Below are 18,357 nucleotides of genomic sequence, written 5' to 3'. Positions count from 1 at the left end.
GCCATCCAGCCATCTCATCCTCTGTCGTCCCCTTTTCCTCCTGCCCCCAATCACTCCCAGCATCAGAGTCTTTTCCAATGAGTCAACTCTTAGCATGAGGTGGCCAAAGTACTGGAGTTTGAGCTTTAGCATCATTCCTTCCAAAGAATACCTAGGGCTGATCTCCTTTAGAATGGACTGAACTGACACCACACTACCCTCAACAACTCCAGAGAAATTCCTAGATATATTATACTATTATCATTTTTTAAGTTCTTTATTACCCCTTTAATTTTCATTTTTAAAACCTACTATTACCTTAAAAAAAGGACCCTATTTTTAAAGCAAATTTCATATATATATTCTTTTATAACTTTTGCGATTTTTTTTTTAATATTGTATTTTTGAGAATCTAAGCTCTACTCTAGATTTTTAATCTTGCTTTTTGGTATTTGTTATCAATTCTGTATCTTTAAGAATCAAATCTTCAGTTCCAGTTATTACTTAGGAGTGTGATTACTGGCTTGATTGCCCTCACCCCCTGTGACTCTCCGTCCGTGCGCGGATCCCTCAGCCCCGCCCTGCTTCCGCTCGGCCGCCCCGCCGCTCGCCGCCCGTCAACCCCGCGCTGGAGGTGGGGATTGCCTGTTCCCTGGTCCGCGGCTCCCAGCCCAGCCCATTTCCCCGCGCAGCTGGCGGAGGTGCGACTGAGCAGGCGCTCGGCGAAACTTTTCCTTCTTCGTGAACGGAGTGACCAAGACGACTTCGCAGAGTTCTGCAGAAGGGGCCCAGAGACCTTAGTTAAATACGCCTATAGTTCGGTCTGGACGCGAGAGAATACACTTTGTACCCACTTCTTAGGCGCTGCTCACTCTTAAGAAGAAAAAGGAACGAAGAGGAAGTTCGAGGCCGCCGGTAAAGCTAGGCTACTGCAATGGCGAAGAGGGCGGCTGGCCGCATGCGGTGGGACTCCGTGTGGCTGCTCCGCCTTCTGATGTCGGTGTTGGTGCTGGAGCGCTTCCAGCTCGTCGCAGGTAGGATGAGGGAGAGAAGGAGGGAGGGAGGAGGGGTAGCGGTCGCTAGGCCGTGAGATCGCAGTCGGCTGGGTTTAGTTCAATTCAGTCGCTCAGTCGTGTCCGATTCTTTGCGACCCCATGAATCGCAGCACGCCAGGCCTCCTGTCCATCACCAACTCCCGGAGTTCAGTCAAACTCATGTCCATCGAGTCGGTGATGCCATCCAGCCATCTCATCCTCTGTTGTCCCCTTCTCCTCCTGCCCCCAATCCCTCCCAACATGGGAGTCTGTTCCAATGAGTCAACTCTTCGCGTGAGGTGGCCAAAGTATTGGAGTTTCAGCTTCAGCATCAGTCCTTCCAATGAACACCCAGGACTGATCTCCCTTAGGATGGACTGGTTGGATCTCCTTGCAGTCCAAGGGACTCTCAAGAGTCTTTTCCAACACCACAGTTCAAAAGCATCAATTCTTCGGCGCTCAGCTTTCTTCACAGTCCAACTCTCACATCCATACATGACCACTGGACAAACCATAGCCTAGACTAGACGGACCTTTGTTGGCAAAGTAGTATCTCTGCTTTTCAATATAGGGGCGCGAATAACCCCGAGGTAGCTTTCGGAAAATGCTGATTGATTTATTGAACAGTTACATACTGAATCCCTGCTTTGTGCAGAGTCGCCTCGTGTAGGAGCCTGAGAACAAGTGTTTCCTCAAGTTTGTGCTCTGGTGTTCTGTAAACTTCTTTATCCCTTGCATCATGCTAGTTGCTAGAACTGAGGGAAAAAATAAAAAATGTGAAATGAGATTACTCTGGGACTTTCCTGGTTGTCCAGTGGTTGAGACTCCACTTGCACTGCAGGAGGCGGGGGTTCAATTTCTGTTGGGAGGGAACTAAGATCCCACATGCCACCCTTGGTGGCCAAAAACAAAAAACACTCAACAGAAACCTCTTCAACAGGGGCGAAGGAATTGGGCCATGGATCATACTAGCTGAGAGTCCCTTAAATTCCCTTTAAAAAGAAAAGGAAATAGACTCCACCTGTGTATCTTGACTTCACTAAAGTCTTTACTGAGAGTGCATGGGTGTCACCGAAAGTGGGCTCCACCTGTTGGTCCCTCAAAAGCCAGTGAAGAGGCCAGGTTGGTGGAAAGGAAACTGCTTTATTTTGGATATTGGTGGATTGGCTGGATGGATGGGGTTGGGGTGGGGTTGGTTGGGGGAAGGAAAGAACAAAGTTCAAGGATTTTATATGGATTAATGAGGGGCCATGAACTAAGGGGTTTTGTATCTGAGGATCCCCCCCACCCCAGACCTGCTCCCACCCCCAAAAAGGGGAAGATGTTTCCAATCACATGATTGTGTTTTAGAGTACCAGGACTATGTTTCTTTCAAGGGTCTTCCATAACCTTCTCTTGTTGCCACAGGTTTACTGCAAGTGGAGATGGCAGGGAGGACTCAGATGGTTTTCTTGAATGAAAATGTAACTATCTTTTGCAAGATCCGTGATTCTCCACACCTGGACATCAAAAGTATGGGTATCACGTGGTTTCAGAAGACTGGAAAGTCTAAAACCTACACCAAACTGTTTCAGTATTTCGGAAACTACAGGGAGACATCCAACGTGGAGCCTGGGTGTCTCTACGGAGTCTGCAGAAGGGAGATGCCTCATTGCAGCTGCCTCGTGTGCAGCTGGAGGATGCAGGGGAGTACCGCTGTGAGCTGGTGGTTACTCCTCAGAAGGCCCAGGGGAGTGTCTGGCTGAAGGTTGTAGGTGAGTGACTGAGGGCAGTGCCCTGTGGTTCTACTGATGGTGGGGCTTGCAGTGGAGATGTGGATGGGCTGAGTGGAGCAGAGGTTTAGAGCATGGGCCTAGGAGTCAAATAGAACATAGGTTTGAGTCCAGGACTTCCATGGACTTCTTAACAACTTTGGGCAAGTTTTTAATCACGCTGAAACTCTAAACAGATGTAACAGTGTTTTTTCTAAGAGAATTGATTGTAGAGAAGTGGCTCAGAAAAATGCAGGTAAGATAGCTAGTGAGAAGTTGTTGTACAGCACAGGGAGCTCAGCTCGGTGTTCTGAGATGCCCTAGAAGGGTGGAATGGGCGGGTGGGATGAAGGGGCTCAAGAGGGAGGGAATATATGTATACATAGAGCTGATTCACACTGTTATACAGCAGAAATTAACACAACATTGTAAAGCAATTATACTCCAATTAAAAACTTTTTTTAAATGCAGGTAAAATGCTCAGAATAGAGCTTGGTCCATTTAAAGTAGCAGTAAAAGATATTCACAGTAATTAGATAATTTCCCTGGTATGTCTATAGTTAGCCTTCACTGAAGAGATACCTCTGAAAGGTATCTGGGGAAGGAGAGAGATTGCACTCTGTTTCCATGGGTCTGAATCCTATTCTGTCTGACTTTGCTGCTTTCAAACTGAGTGATTGGTCAGCCATTTAATATCTTTGCCTGTGAATTTTCCCACTTAAAATGAGGTGACAAGTCTTACCTGCTGAGGTGTTCCGAGGATTACGTAAGATCATGTATGAAAATGCTCGGCCAGTGCTGTTTTAAGGCAGGTGCTCAGTCAAGACTTAACAACAGCAACGTTCTTCCCTAAACACCTTTTTGAACTCCTCTGTCTGCTATTATAAGTAGGTTGGATTCTCTGTGGATGGGCTTGGGGCTACCACAACAAAACACCACTGACTGGGTGGCTTATACAACAGAAATTAATTTTCGTACAATTTTGGAGTCTAGATGTCTGAGATCAAGGTGACAGCAGGGTTGATTTCTTCTGAGGCCTCTTTCTTTGGCTTGTAGCTGGTTGTCTTTTTCCTGTGCTTGTGTATCCTAATCTCCTTCTATAAAGACATGAGTCAGATTAGGGCTCAACCTAATGATCTCTTTTAACTTATCAACAACCTCAGTAAAAACCCTATCTCTCAGCTTTTGCTTGTCTGTAAAGCTTTTGATTTCTCCTTCATATTTGAATGTGATCCTTGCTGGGTACAGTAATCTGGGTTGTAGGTTTTTCTCTTTCATCACTTTAAGTTTGTCCTGCCATTCCCTTCTAGCCTGAAGAGTTTCTGTTGAAAGATCAGCTGTTACCCTTATGGGAATCCCCTTGTGTGTTATTTGTTGCTTTTCCCTTGCTGCTTTTAATATTTGCTCTTTGCATTTGATCTTCGTTAATTTGATTAATATGTGTCTTGGGGTGTTTCACCTTGGCTTTATCCTGTTTGGGACTCTCTGGGTTTCTTGGACTTGGATGGCTATTTCCTTCCTCATTTTAGGGAAGCTTTCAACTATTACCTCCTCAAGTATTTTCCTCTTGGCCTTTTCTTTTTGTCTTCTTCTGGGACTCCTATGATTTGAATGTTGGGGCATTTAACATTGTCCCAGAGGTCTCTCAGGTTGTCCTCATTTCTTTTAATTCTTTTTTTCCACTCTGCTTCATTTATTTCCACCATTCTATCTTCCACCTCACTTATCCTATCTTCTGCCTCAGTTATTCTGTTGGTTTCCTCCAGAGTGCTTTTGATCTCAGTTATTGCATTATTCATTATTGATTGACTCTTTTTTATTTCTTCTAGGTCCTTGTTAAACTTTTCTTGCATCTTCAAATCCTTGTCTCCAGTCTATTTATCTGTAACTCCATTTTGTTTTTGAGATTTTGGATCATCTTTACTATCATTATTCTGAATTCTTTTTCGGGTGGACCCCCATCTCCTCCTCTTTTGTTTGGTTTGCTGAGCATTTATGATGTTCCTTTACCTGCTGAATATTTCTCTGCCTTTTCATCTTGTTTAGATTGCTGTGTTTGGGGTGGCCTTTCTGTATGCCGGAAGTCTGTGGTTCCTCTCTATTGTGGAGGATCCTCCCTGAGGGTGCGTTGAACGAGTGGCTTGTCAAGGTTTCCTTGTTAGGGAAGCTTGTGTCAGTGTTCTGGTGGGTAGAGCTGGATCTCTTCTCTCTGGAGTGCAGCGAAGTTTCCAGTAGTGAGTTTTAGGTGTCTATGGGTTTGGTGTGACTTTGGGCCGCCTGTTTTTTTGTGCTCAGGGTTATTTTCCTGCTTTGTTGGAGAATTTGCTTGTTATGTCTCACTCTGAAACTTGTTGGCTCTAGGTTGGAGCTTGGTTTCAGGTAGGTATGGAGGCTTTTGGATGAGCTCTTGTCGATTGATGTTCCCTGGAGTCAGGAGTTTTCTGGTGTTCTCAAGTTTTGGATTTAAGCCTCCTGCCTCTGACTTGCAATCTTATTCTTACAGTAGCCTCAAGACTTCTCCATCCATACGGCACTGATGATAAAACATCTAGGTTAATGGTGAGAAGATTCTCCATAGTGGGGGACACCCAGAGAGGTTCACAGAGTTACATGAAGAAGAGAAGAGGGAGGAGGGAGATAGAGGTGACTAGGAGGAGAAGCTGCTGCTGCTGCTACGTTGCTTCAGTCGTGTCCGACTCTGTGCGACCCCATAGACGGCAGCCCACCAGGCTCCCCTGTCCCTGGGATTCTCCAGGCAAGAACACTGGAGTGGGTTGCCATTTCCTTTTCCAATGCATGAAACTGAAAGGTGAAAGTGAAGTTGCTCAGTCGTGTCCGACTCTTAGCTACCCCATGGACTGCAGCCCACCAGGCTCCTCCGCCCATGGAATCTTCCAGGCAAGAGTACTGGGGTGGGGTGCTATTCGGGGTATCAAAAGGAGAGAGAGCAATTTAGACAGTAATCAATTCCCTATTTGCTCTCCACAGTCTGGAACACTCAGAGAGATTCACGGAGTTACACAGAGAAGAGAAGAGGGAGGAAGGAGACAGAGGTGACCAGGAGGAGAGGAGGGGGAGTCAAAAGGAGAGAGACCAATCTAGCCTGTGATCAGTTCCCTAAGTGTTCTCCACAGCCCGAAACACCCAAAGAGATTCACAGAGTTAAGTAGAGAAGAGAAGGGGGAGGGAAGAGATAGAGGTGACCTGGGGAGGAAAAGGAGAGTCAAAAGGGGAGAGAGCAATCAAGCCAGTAATCACACGCCTAAGTAAAAATGGGAACTGAAGATTAGATTCTTAAAGGTACAAAATTGGTAACAAATACCAAAAAGCAAATATTAAAAATCTAGAGTAGAGGTTAGACTCTCAAAAATACAGTATTAAAAATACAAAACAAAATCACAAAAATTATAAAAAATATATATATGAAATTTGCCTTAAAATAGGGTCTTTTTTTTTGCAAGGTAATAGTAGATTATAAAAATGAAAATTAAAGGAGTAATAAAGAACTTAAAAATAAAAAAATTAAAAAATGATAATAGTAAAATATATCTAGGAATTTCTCTGGAGCTGTTGAGGGCAGTGTGGGGTCAGTTCAGTTTCAGATAGTTCCTTGTTTCAGCTTATACTTCTCAAGGTCTATAGGCCCCTTCCAATACTTAGTCAATGCTAACTACAGGGTTTTAATCTGTTAAACCTGTCATTTCCGAAGCGGTTCCCTCTTTGTTTATTTTGGCTTCCTCTGTTTGCAAGTCTCTTCAGTGTCTAGTTTCTGCCCTGACACAAAGGGGCAAAGATGGTCACTTATTTAGGCTCACTTATTCAGTTGTGCTGTGGGGAGGGAGGAACACTGCAAACAAATATCACTGGCATGTGTGGGGAGTGCTCGCAGTGTATGGACCACACTGGGTTTGCCCCTCTCACAGCGCATGTGCTTATATGACCCAGCAATCCCACTGCTGTGCATGCACACTGAGGAAACCAGAATTGAAAGAGGCATGTGTACCCCAATGTTGATCGCAGCACTGTTTACAATAGCCAGGACATGGAAGCAACCTAGATGCCCATCGGCAGACAAATGGATAAGAAAGCTGTGGTACATATACACAATGGAATATTACTCAGCTATTAAAAAGAATGCATTCCTCAGCTATTAAAAAAAATGAGGTGGATGAAACGAGCCTATTATACAGAGTGAAGTAAGTCAGGAAGAAAAACACCAATACAGTATATTAACGCATAAATATGGAATTTAGAAAGATGGTAACAATGACTCCATATTCGAGACATCAAAAGAGACACAGAAGTAAAGAACAGACTTTTGGGCTCTGGGAGAAGGCGAGGGTGGGATGATTTGAGAGAATAGCATTGAAACATGTATATTACCACATGTGAAATAGATCGCCAGTCCAGATTTGATGCATGAGACAGGGTGCTCAGGGCCAGTGCACTGGGATGACCCTGAGGGATGGGATGGGGAGGGAGGTGGGAGGGGGTTTAGGATGGGGAACACATGTACACCCATGGCTGATTCATGTCATTGTATGGCAAAAACCACTACAATACTGTAAAGTAATTAGCCTCCAATTAAATTAATTAAAAAAAAAACTCTATCTGTAAATATAGTCACAGTCTGAGGGAATTAGTTTAAGAGTTCAACATATGAATTTGGGAGGGGGTACAATTCAGTATAACTGGGGGGCAGTATCTGTGAGCTCTCCACAATTTCACTGAAGACTTGTACATATCAATTTTGGAGGTAGGGATGTATATTAGAATTCCTCTGCAACTGATAGCCTAAAAAGTTTTTTTTTTTTTTCTTTCAAAAATTAAATAAATAAATAGACTTTATGTTTTTAGAAGAGGATTAGATTTATGGAGAAATTGCAAAGACAGTACAGAGTTCCCATATTACTCTTGCCTCCACACCCCACTCGCCCTATTAACATCTTGCATTTATGCTATATTTTTATAATTATGAACCAATATTGATACATTATTATTTATTAACGTCCATAGTTTATTCACTTGTAGCTCAGTCGGTAAAGAATCTACCTGCAATGTGGGAGACCTGGGTTGGATCCCTGGGTCGGGCAGATCCCCTGGAGAAGGAAATGGCAACCCACTCCAGTATCCTTGCCTGGAAAATCTCATGGACACAGGAGGCAGGTGGGCTGCAGTCCATGGGGTTGGAAAGAGTAGGGCAGGACTGAGTGACTAACACTTACATAGTTTATTCAGATTTCCTTAGTTTTTTCCTCCTGATAATTTTCTTTGCTCTGAAGGCTACTATTTTTTCAAAAAGAGTTTTATTTAATTATTTGTTTTTGGCTGTGCTTGGTCTTCATCGCTCCACGGACTTTTCTCTAGTTGTGACAAATAGGGGATGCCTCTCATTGCAGTGGCCTCTCATTGTGGAGCATGGGCTCTAGGTTACATGTGCTTAATCGTTATTTAAAAGTCCCTATCTGGTAATTCCAAAATCTGTGTCATTCCAGAGTTTGGGTCTGATGCTTGCTTTGTCTTTTCATACTTTTTGGCATGCCTTGTAATTTTTTGTTGAAAACCAGATATTCCGTATCAGATAGTAGGAACTGAGGTGAATAGGCTTTTCGTATGAGGATCTGCATTTCTTTGGCTAGGAGTTGCATTCTGTTTAATGTTAATGCTGTGCCTGTAGATGCCAGAGACTTCGATTCCTTCTGGTGTCTTCCTCCCACCCCCCGCCTTATTTTCCTTGAGTTTCCTCATGAACTCCTTCTGAAATAGAACCTACGTTTAACAGCTCTCTCAGTTGTAATCTACTGTTATCATTCTGGGGCTCTGTTGATGTAGTGGTAAGTTGTCATAGAGGGGAAGCTGTTTATAATTTTCTGATTAAATCTCATTCTTTGAGTTGCCTGAGCCGCTAGACTGTCTCACCTTCACAAGTGTTCCTAGGTGAGACAGGAAGGCTAAGAGGGGGCTGGAGCCGCTAAACATCGCTATCCCAGGTCAGATAAGACTTTGGCAAATTCTTTTCCCTTGAGAGCATCCTTTATTGTGGAGAATGCACTGGGTATGTGTGTGTGTGTATATATATTTAATTTGTATTTAATTACTTAGTTTTGACTGCTCTGGGTCTTTGTTGCTGTGCACCGGCATTCCCTAGTTGCAGCAGGTAGGCACTACTCTCAGGCTGTGGTGCGTGGGCTGCTTCTTACGGTGGCTTCTCTTGTTGCGGAGCACAGGCTCTAGGGTGCACAGGCTTCGGTGGTTGTGGTACGTGGGCTTAGTTGCTCTGCAGCATGTGGAATCTTCACAGACCAGGGATCAAGCCCGTGTCCCCTACATTGGCCGGTGGATTCTTAACCCCTGGACCACCAGGGAGTCCTGGGTATATTTTGAAATAGTTATAATAGTTATTTTTCTTCTCTTCCCTGCTCAAAACAGGAGGGGATTTTTCTTGGATCTTCACAGTGAGAGCCTGGTGGGATTCTTGGAGGAACAACTCATGAAAGTGTGTGGCCCCCTCTAAGGCTGGGCCTCTAGGAGTCTTTTACTCTCAACCTAGTCCACACTTATCCTTTAGCAATTTGTCAGAGTTAGTGCTTACGTATGTCAACCAGTTTATTGCTCTAGTACCTTCTGCTTAAGGTTTTATGATCTTGGCCGTGATTCTCTCAATCTGCCTGTGTGTGTCTATGGTTTACAGGGTGGTGGCTTGCCCTGTCACCTCAATTCTTTGATGAATCTAAAGAAAACTGTGGATTTTCAATTTGTTCAGTTCAGCTTTATTTCCTGTTCCAAGGATAGAAATGATGACTTTCAAGATCTTTACATGTGAGAGGGGAAGCCAGAGGTCAGTAGTGCTTTTAAGAAGGCGGCTTATTTTCCTTTCTCAAAAATGTAGCCAACCCAGGGCAGATATAGCAGTGCTCTGATCATCTGGGACCCAAGATCCTTTATCTTGTCACTTTTCTGTCTTCAACCTGCATTTCTGCTTTGTGTTTAGAAACGGCTTCTCTGTCCCCAGCCATGACATACTATTCCAGCCATTCTGTAGAAAGAAGGAAGTGGAGGGGGAGAGACACTGTTCTTTTCTTTAAGATACCCTTGTTATTTCAGGATCCTTCTTAGAAGTTGCTCTCACCACTTCTGATTACAATCAAACTTTCAGACCTTAATTCACATGACTACACCCAGCTGCAGAGGAGGGTGGGAGAAGCAGCTTTAACTTGGAGGTGTCATGGAAGAATGGAGACTGGCAGCAGTTAGCAGTCTCTGCTAATTCCAAGTGTTTATTCCAAGAGTTTCCTCAGATTCCCAAAGGTATCTATGACACAGAGGGGCTTAAGAAACTCTGCTTTATAAAGCTGCCTGAGATTCAGGGTCACAGCATATCAGTACCCCACTGGCACTGGGACCAACGTACCCAGAACACTTAGTCTAAGCAGAATACCATTCAGTTTACTTCGCTTTCCTGAAGGCTTGCCATGGGTCTGACATTTGAGCTGATAATAAGCAAATCTCTACCTACCCTCAAAGAATGATTTCTCTCCCCTGGCAGCTCAGCCAGTCAGCAACTTGTCTGAACAAGTCATGGTGAGAGATAACAAGGACAGACATATTTTGTGTACATCAAGTGGGTTCTACCCAGAGCATATCAACATCACATGGAAAAAGTGGACCCAGAATGATCGCCACTTCAGGGAATTTTCCAAGAACATCACCACTGACCACATAGTCAAGAATGAGGATGGTACATTTAATATCACTAGCCACCTAAGGCTGAAGCCATCTCTGGAAGACAATGGGACCATCTATCAGTGTGTGGTATGGCATGTATCCTTGCCCACAATCCAGAGTTTGGACTTTCAGTTGATTCTACATCCAGGTAAGCATCTTCCTGGACATTTCCCTTATTCTTCATTTTGAGGGGAGTATCATATAAACTTTGGTTATATAGGGAAGGGGAGAAAAATTGGTCTGATTTAGATCAGCCCCAGAGTCAGCAGTCCAGATTAGGTCCCTAAGCCAGGACAGATGGTCTAATAGGTGACCTGGCTTCTATGGTCATGGCTCTGGTCCTAGGTGGGGATGATCCTGTTGGTCCAATGCATCTGCATAGAGCTGAGAGAGGTCATGAAGGCAGAGGCTGACTGGTGGCCCTGAGGGATGTGGTCTGGGTGTGCCAGATGGGGCTTGAGATGATCCTGAAGGGAGAGAGAAATTGTTCTTGGAAGTAAAGACCAGGGATTGTGTGGGTGGTGTGTACACAGATGTGTTTAGGGTATCTCAGAAACAGGGGAATATGAAATTGAAATATGCTTTGTGTGTTTGGTATCAGGGATTTGTCTGGGCTGGGTGATATGTATATATCTTGTTGTATATTGTTGGTGCTTACCATTGTTGGTGGTTAGTCGCTAAGTTGTATCCAACTCTTTTGTGACCCCATGCACTGTAACTCGCCAGGCTCTTCTGTCCATGGGACTTGTAGGTAAGAATATGGAAGTAGATTGGCAGGCAGATTCTTTACCATCACCAGTCACCAGGTAAGCCCTCTTAGTCCAAATGGACTGCTGTAACAAATTGCCACAGACTAGGTGGCTTATAAGTGCCTCCTCAGGTGGTAGAGTGGTAAAGAATCCGCCTGCCAATGAAGGAGATGTGGGTTCAATCCCTGGGTTGGGAAGATCCCCTGGAGAAGGAAATGGCAACCCACTTCAGTATTTTTACCTAGGAAATCCCATGGACCAGAAGAGCCTGATAGGCTACAGTGCATGGGATCGCAGAGAGTCAGCCATGACTGAGTGGCTGAGCGTGCACGCGCACGCATGCGGGTGGCTTATAAGCAACAGAACTTCATTTCTCACAGTTCTAGAGGCTGGAGTCCCAAGATTAGTGGCCAGCATGGTTGGGTGAGAGCCCTTTTGCAGGTTTCAGACTTCTCATGCTGTCCTCACAAGGTGGAAGGGTGAGCGATCTCTCAAGGCCCTCCTTTATAGGGCACTCATCTCACTCCTGAGTGCCCCACCCTCATGACCTAATCACCTCCCCAAAGCCCTGTCTCCTAATGCTGTCATACTGGGCATTAAGATTTCAGCATTCAGATTTTGAGGGGAGAGTGACGTTCAGTCTATAGCAGTATACAGGTGATACAGGATGGTATAATGCTATGGAAGCTTTAAACATGTGCACAGCATGTGCATATTGTATGTGGTGTTTGATATTGCTGTATTTCTGATAAGTGCTAAACAGGCTGTTTGACGTCTGGAGGTGTAAGTGATAGGATGGAGGAGGGCAAAGACATGTGGCAGAAGGTTGGTGGTACCATCCCTGACAGAAGATGACATACAACCACACCGATCCTAGAAGCAGTCATGTGATCTCATTGGCCCCTGCCAATAGGCTTCCTCTTAACGTTTTCTTCCTTCTTTTTGCAGAATCTGAGAAGAAAACTGACTGGCTCTTTATTGGAATGATTGTAGTAATCATCATTGGACTGATCATACTTTTATATATTTTTCTTAAGACAAGGTAAGGGGCTCTAAAGCAAAGTTTAGCCTTGTGTTTTGGAGTACGCTCTGGGAGTTCAGAATTCATGGCCAGTGCATGGTGTTGGAGAGCTCTCAGGATTGATGCTGGGGTGTTCTAAGTATATTTATGATATATGGCTTTTTTTGATGTGTTGGGGAGGCACTGTCTCATCTGGTCTCCATGTAGTGGCCTGGGACTCTGGGAAGACGTGCTGTAAGGCCCTTCTGCCTCCTCCTGATGAATCGGCTCACTGTGAATCAAGCCTGACCTCGTTGTTCACACCAGGCCCATGAATGATATATGAGCTGCAGTACTGCTGTCGCATACAGAGTCTTTGGCTCAGAGAGGGGATTTCCTTCCCTACCATTTGTGCATATTTTGTTAATAACTCAATGGGATAACTTACCACCCAAATTATACTGGTTTAACCAAGAATTTCCAACCCCAGTGAGGGTGTTGCCAATCTAAAACATGTTTCCAAACATGTTATTCCCTATGGTCCAAATAGCAAATAAAACAACTCAAACTGTTGTCGAGGCCAGTTTAAATGCATTAGTTAAATGCTTTTGGGTAATAAAACTGCCCCCAATTATTTACAGGCCTGCTGATGCAGAATCTGTGCAATAGCTAGTATATCTCATTATAAATGCTTTTGGAAAAGCAGACCAATCCATTCATCAAGAAAAAAGGCTGTTTGTCTAAAGTTGGCCAACTGATTCATAGGACTTACTCTCCTGATTTAACCTAGGTCAGTAAAATGCTGGAAATGGTGCCTGCTGAAGAGAGTCTGCGCTCATGTTGTCCAACTCTTCATGACACTATGGTCTGTAGTCTGCCAGGCTCCTCTGTCCATGGAATTTTCCAAGCAAGAACACTGGAATGGGTTGCCATTTCCTTCTCCAGGGGCTTTTCCCAACCCAGAGATCGAACCGAAGTCTCCTGCATTCCAGGTGGATTCTTTACTGCTTGAGCCACTGGGGAAGCTGGAGGATGAGAGACACTGTAAACAGAGACTTCTGGAGGATAAGGGACCCTCGAAGCTGGAACTGGATCAGATGACCGCTTCCTCAACGCATCAGCAAGTCTAGCTAAGATCATCAGTGCCAACAGAACTGACTCTTGAGTGCATGAGACTTATTTTTCAAAGCCACTTAGCCACCATGTTCCAGCTATGGCATCTCAGGCATCTGCTGTAGTTTCAAACTTGCTTGAAAGCTAATGGCATGCTATCCCTCATTATCCCTTCTTCCTCCCTTCACAGATAGCAGACCTGTGTCAAAGTTTCAGTCAGATCTGTACTTATTTCCCTGAATTTATTTATCCTGATTTTATTTATCAGGATAATGTACTAATTTATCCTGTATTTATAAGTGTACTGATTATAAATAAATGTAGTGATTATAAATAAATGTACTGATTTATCCTGTATTTATTTATCTTCTCTTCCCCAGTAACAGTGGCATAGTGAGAAAAACTGGAATTGGTCAAGTGAAGTCAGAGTGCGTAGAAGCAGGGTTCTGTAATGAATTGTGCAGTTGCATATGCACTTTGTATCACTGCTTCAATTATTGGCATCAATGCCTGGAAGGACCTAAGGACAGGGGAAAGACAGAAGTTTACACTCCTGTACCCAAGGTGGCCAGTGTAGGTGGCCTGCCTTTCACTTCACTCCAGAGTGGAAATAGAGTAGAGTGTAGGTAGATGAAGATATACGATGCCCCAGGCAGGTGGACCTGGCAGCGAGGATGCCAATTGTAGGGAAAGAGCAATTGGTGGTGGCAGTAGTCAGGCTTTCTCTTGTTCCACGGTTTCTCGCTCTTACACGTTTGGTAAATAATAATATGTAAGAGCTGAGATCATTTATAGCACTATGCATACATGTCACGACGTACTTCTTGGCCACAAGCTGTTTTTGTTCTGCAAGTATATATAAGCTCCGCCTGAAAAGCCCTGGAGGCTGCATTAAGGCTACATTACAGCTATGTTAAAGTTATGTTATGGCTGCTGTCATGGTGCTGTGCCAGTCAGGAGAGAATAAATGTGTCTGCAGTTCCTATGGCTCCTTGCATCTCCTTCCAGCCTCTTGGTTCACGCCTCACCTACCCTGGGTTCAGCGAACAGTGCATACAATGAGATACGCAAGACAGCTGGTATAGTCAGCAGGATACAGTGAGACACCAATACTCTAGGTTCTAATGCAACAAGCCCACCCTCTGGAACCCAGTTCTGACTCTAATCCCATCATTTGGCCTTTCCCCAACTCCTTTCATGTTGGAACAGATCTGTTGTTATTCAAGCCTACCCTAATCTGGGGTCAGCAGCATTCATGTCTTCTTCCTCCAGGTCTTCTGCATGTCTTAGTACAATAAGGTGTCTGACACTGGCCCTGGGGAGACCTCTGAGGTGAACCCAGAGATGTATGGGGAGCCAGAGCTACTCTTTGCAGCAAGCACTCTAGGAAAGTTCTCCCTAAGAAAAGATGTTGGAGAGGAACTCAAGAGCAGGACAGAGCTGAGAGGATGATACATGAGGAGAGTGGGTTCATAGAAGCTGGCTGAGTCCTCCCCAGCAGAAAGACCAGAGGGCCACCTAGGTGGGCCACATGTGGGCTGTGTGGTGACTGGCTGGAGATGCCAAACCCAGAGGCATTAGGCCTGAGCAGTTTTCCAGAATGTCTAAGTAGGCTAGTTTCTCCAGCCTAGCAGTTCAGTTTCACTACTGGAAGAGGGTGGCTTGGCTTCCCTTCTCTGCTGAGCTCAGGACTGAGACCCAGGACACATGTCACAACACCTGTGGGAGTTGGAGACAGGGATGGCAGATGTGCAACGTCAGTCTGCACTGCCGCCTGACTGGCTGGAGTTGGGGGAGCCTGCAAGGTAGGGACCCCAGTCCACATAAAGAAGGCAGAAGATGGAGGGTTCTTCATAGACACCAGTGGGAAAAAGTGTCAGTGAGGTCCTGTAATAGGGAAGAAACTTTGTATTCTATTACAAGTTAACCAATAAAGGGCTGTTGCCTGTAAGGTTGAATTATACATAATGGCCCATCCCTGGGAAGCCTGCCTTCCAAGTAATGAGTATTGAGCTAAAATACCTTTGTTCAGCTCAAAGGAAACATCCTGATGACCTATGAATGACTGCAGAAAGGAACCAATGAACACATCTCTGGAGGATGACCAGAACAAGTAAAGATGTTTGATTTTTACTTCCTCCCGTTGCCTGAATTCTAACTCACAAGATGGTTCTGAGGGGCATGAGTCCACCATCTTCCTGGGCTACTGACTTTCTAAATAAAGTCGCTATTCCTTGCCCCAAGAACTGGTCTCTTGATTTATCAGCCTCTCATGTGGCGAGCAATATGAGCTTGGACTCAGTAGCAGTCCCTCTGGCTCCTTTGGTGTTTGGACATGATCTGGGCTGTCTCTTACAGATGAGTCTGCATCAGTCTCAAATCTGGGACTTTCCTGAGTTACACTTTCCCTCTTGTTCTTGATCCAGAGACATCCGTCTGCCAGTGGTGGTTTTTGACAACCAAGAGCAAGGTGGCACCCCTAGTAAAAGGTGATGCTCAGGTCACTGGGATCCTGCAGCAGTGGGAAGGGAGAGAGCTTTGGTGTGAGACAGACTCAGGGCCAAATACTGGACCTGCCACTTACTAGCTGTATGGTCTTAGCAAGTGACCCCCAAGTCCAATCCTATTTCCTCATCTGAAAATTGGGAGAAGAGCGCCTTCCTCAGCACTGGACCACAGTGACATGAGACACACCTTTCTGGGGGATCTGCACATGGGGTGTGGACAAGCTTAGACTGCTCCATCACATGATGCCCTGGAGGCAGAATATCAGAAACAATTCTCAAAGAATTTCCTGCTAGGCTGAGGGGAGGTTAGGGGAGCTCTTCTGTCTATAGTTAGACAAGTGCCTTAAAGAGATGCGTGGCCCCAGAGGATGGGAGCACTGTTAGAGGACAAGAACATCTGTGGGGTGATCAAAGGAGGTCTGGTCCAGCTGCTCCTTCCATGCCTGGAGCTTTTCAGCTTTTCCCTGAGTTAAGCCTAAATGCTAAGGATCTTACAACGTGAAAAGCCCAGGACTAGGAGAAGGCGATGGGACCCCACTCCACTGTTCTTGCCTGGAGAATCCCAGGGACGGGGGAGCCTAGTGGGCTGCCATCTATGGTGTCGCACAGAGCCGAACACGAATGTAGTGACTTAGCAGCAGCAGCGGCAGCAGTGATTCTGATTTTCTGGGATCAAGTGGGTCTTGTCTGTGGCCAGCAGGTGGCACTAAGCCCTCAGTTCTGCCATTTCACTATCACCAGCTGTTTACTCTTGCCTGGAAAATCCCATGGATGGAGGAGCCTGGTAGGCTGTAGTCCATGGGGTCGCTAAGAGTCGGACACGACTGAGCGACTTCACTTTCATGCATTGGAGAAGGAAATGGCAACCCACTCCAGTGTTCTTGCCTGGAGAATCCCAGGGACGGAGGAGCCTGGTGGGCTGCCATCTATGGGGTCGCACAGAGTCGGACTCGACTGAAGCGACTTAGCAGTAGCAGTAGCAGCAACTTAAAGGTGTATGAAGGAGTGGAGGAAGGTTACTCTGAATGGTCCCCAAGGAAGGTGCTGCCCAGACGCTTCTCATTAGTGAGTCTGACCTCCTCCTCTGTTCTTGAAGACAGGTAAACTGAGTCTTTAGACTAAGAACCAGGTACTGTCCCCAGAACCCTGGGCCAACTTTGAACAGCTTTCTCATCTCCTTCCTCTAAACCAGAAACAAGTCAGCACAGCAAAAAATCAGCTTTTGGATGGGGGGCAGGGTGTGTTTCTGTGGGTACAGGGATGGGGCATCTTAAAGCCTGAACCAGCAGCTCCTTAGTCCTTCAGCCCTGCCTCTGGAATAGCCTGGGACAAACTCTCACTGATGCAACCAAAGCCCTCTACAGGCCTCACACTGCACCACTGACCTTGACTTGTCCTGTACATTATTCATCATTCACTCATTCAGCACTTTCTGAAAGACAGTCACAGTGCTCAATCAGGCACAGTCCCTGACCTCAAGGAGCCATGGACTTGGGAATGGGGAGACAGACCCACAAACACTGGCAAAAGTAGAATGCCCACAAGCACAGAGGAAGGGACAAGACCATCACTTTCTAGAGGAATCGGGAGGCTTCAAGGAGGCATCATGGTGGCTTGGACTTTTATAGATTTCCACAGGGAGAGATGAGGCCTGGACAGTCCAGGCAAAGGGAATAACATCATCTAAAGCTCAGAGGTAGGAAGATCAATGCTGTATGCAGGGAGGGGATATTGAGGCTGCCAGGGTGGTGGGCGGTTACATAGGGTCCTGGCCAGAGAACAGTAGGCTATAATGACTAGAAGTCAGGAAAAGCCTGAAACGACTGGTTATGTGTCTAGCCTTGACCAGAAGGTAATGGGGAACGACTGGAGGTACTTGACATTGGAAAGAATGAAGTCTTTTAATAAGACTACTCTTGTGGCCACATGGTGGATGGAGTCCAGAGGGTTGAGATAGAGAAATAGGTAATAGGTGCTGCCACAGCCCCTGTCATCAGGGTCTGAGCTGGATGGGGAAACAGTGTAGAAGGTAAGTTCAGGCAGAGAAACTCCTCACTAGGGGACACATAATAGCACTTTCTCTCCTGGCATCCACTTGCTCAGCTGTCTCATCATGTAGCTGATTCAACAGCAGTCTCAACTGTTAACATTTATTGAGCACTTACTATGGACGAGGCACTCAAGCATTTGACTTGTGCTCTTCATTTACTCCCAAAGCAATTCTATGAGGTCGGTACTATTAGTAGCCCCACTTTATAGATGAGGCAACTGAAGCACAGAGAGGTTACGTTAGATGAAGGCTGAGAACTCGAGCCAGGGTGTGAACGAAAGCACTTGTTTTGAGAGCTAATGCTCCAGTTGCCACACTGGACGTGTGACGTCCAGTGACGTCCCTGCCTCTTTCCTTGAGCACCTCAGCCTTCCAGCAGATCCCTGGGAGTGGAGGCAGGGCTCAGGGCTGTAAGCCTGATGAGTGCCCAATCGAGCCAGTCAGATAGG

At 45.6% G+C, this 18,357-nt stretch overlaps 1 protein-coding gene across 1 annotated transcript; it reads left to right on the top strand.

Moving 5' to 3' along the window:
• Window positions 1-359: 359 nt before the first annotated feature.
• Window positions 360-13,693, top strand: NCR3LG1 (natural killer cell cytotoxicity receptor 3 ligand 1). Its single transcript, XM_061440672.1, is given in 6 exon segments — window positions 360-1,013; window positions 2,421-2,609; window positions 2,612-2,767; window positions 10,311-10,637; window positions 12,187-12,280; window positions 13,029-13,693. Coding segments are annotated over 6 exon segments (1,206 nt in total). The 5' UTR covers window positions 360-913; the 3' UTR covers window positions 13,369-13,693.
• Window positions 13,694-18,357: the final 4,664 nt, after the last annotated feature.

Source organism: Bos javanicus, chromosome 15 (genome assembly GCF_032452875.1).
Source record: "Bos javanicus breed banteng chromosome 15, ARS-OSU_banteng_1.0, whole genome shotgun sequence".
Taxonomy (NCBI): domain Eukaryota; kingdom Metazoa; phylum Chordata; class Mammalia; order Artiodactyla; family Bovidae; genus Bos; species Bos javanicus.
This window is presented reverse-complemented; position numbering and strand designations above follow the sequence as displayed.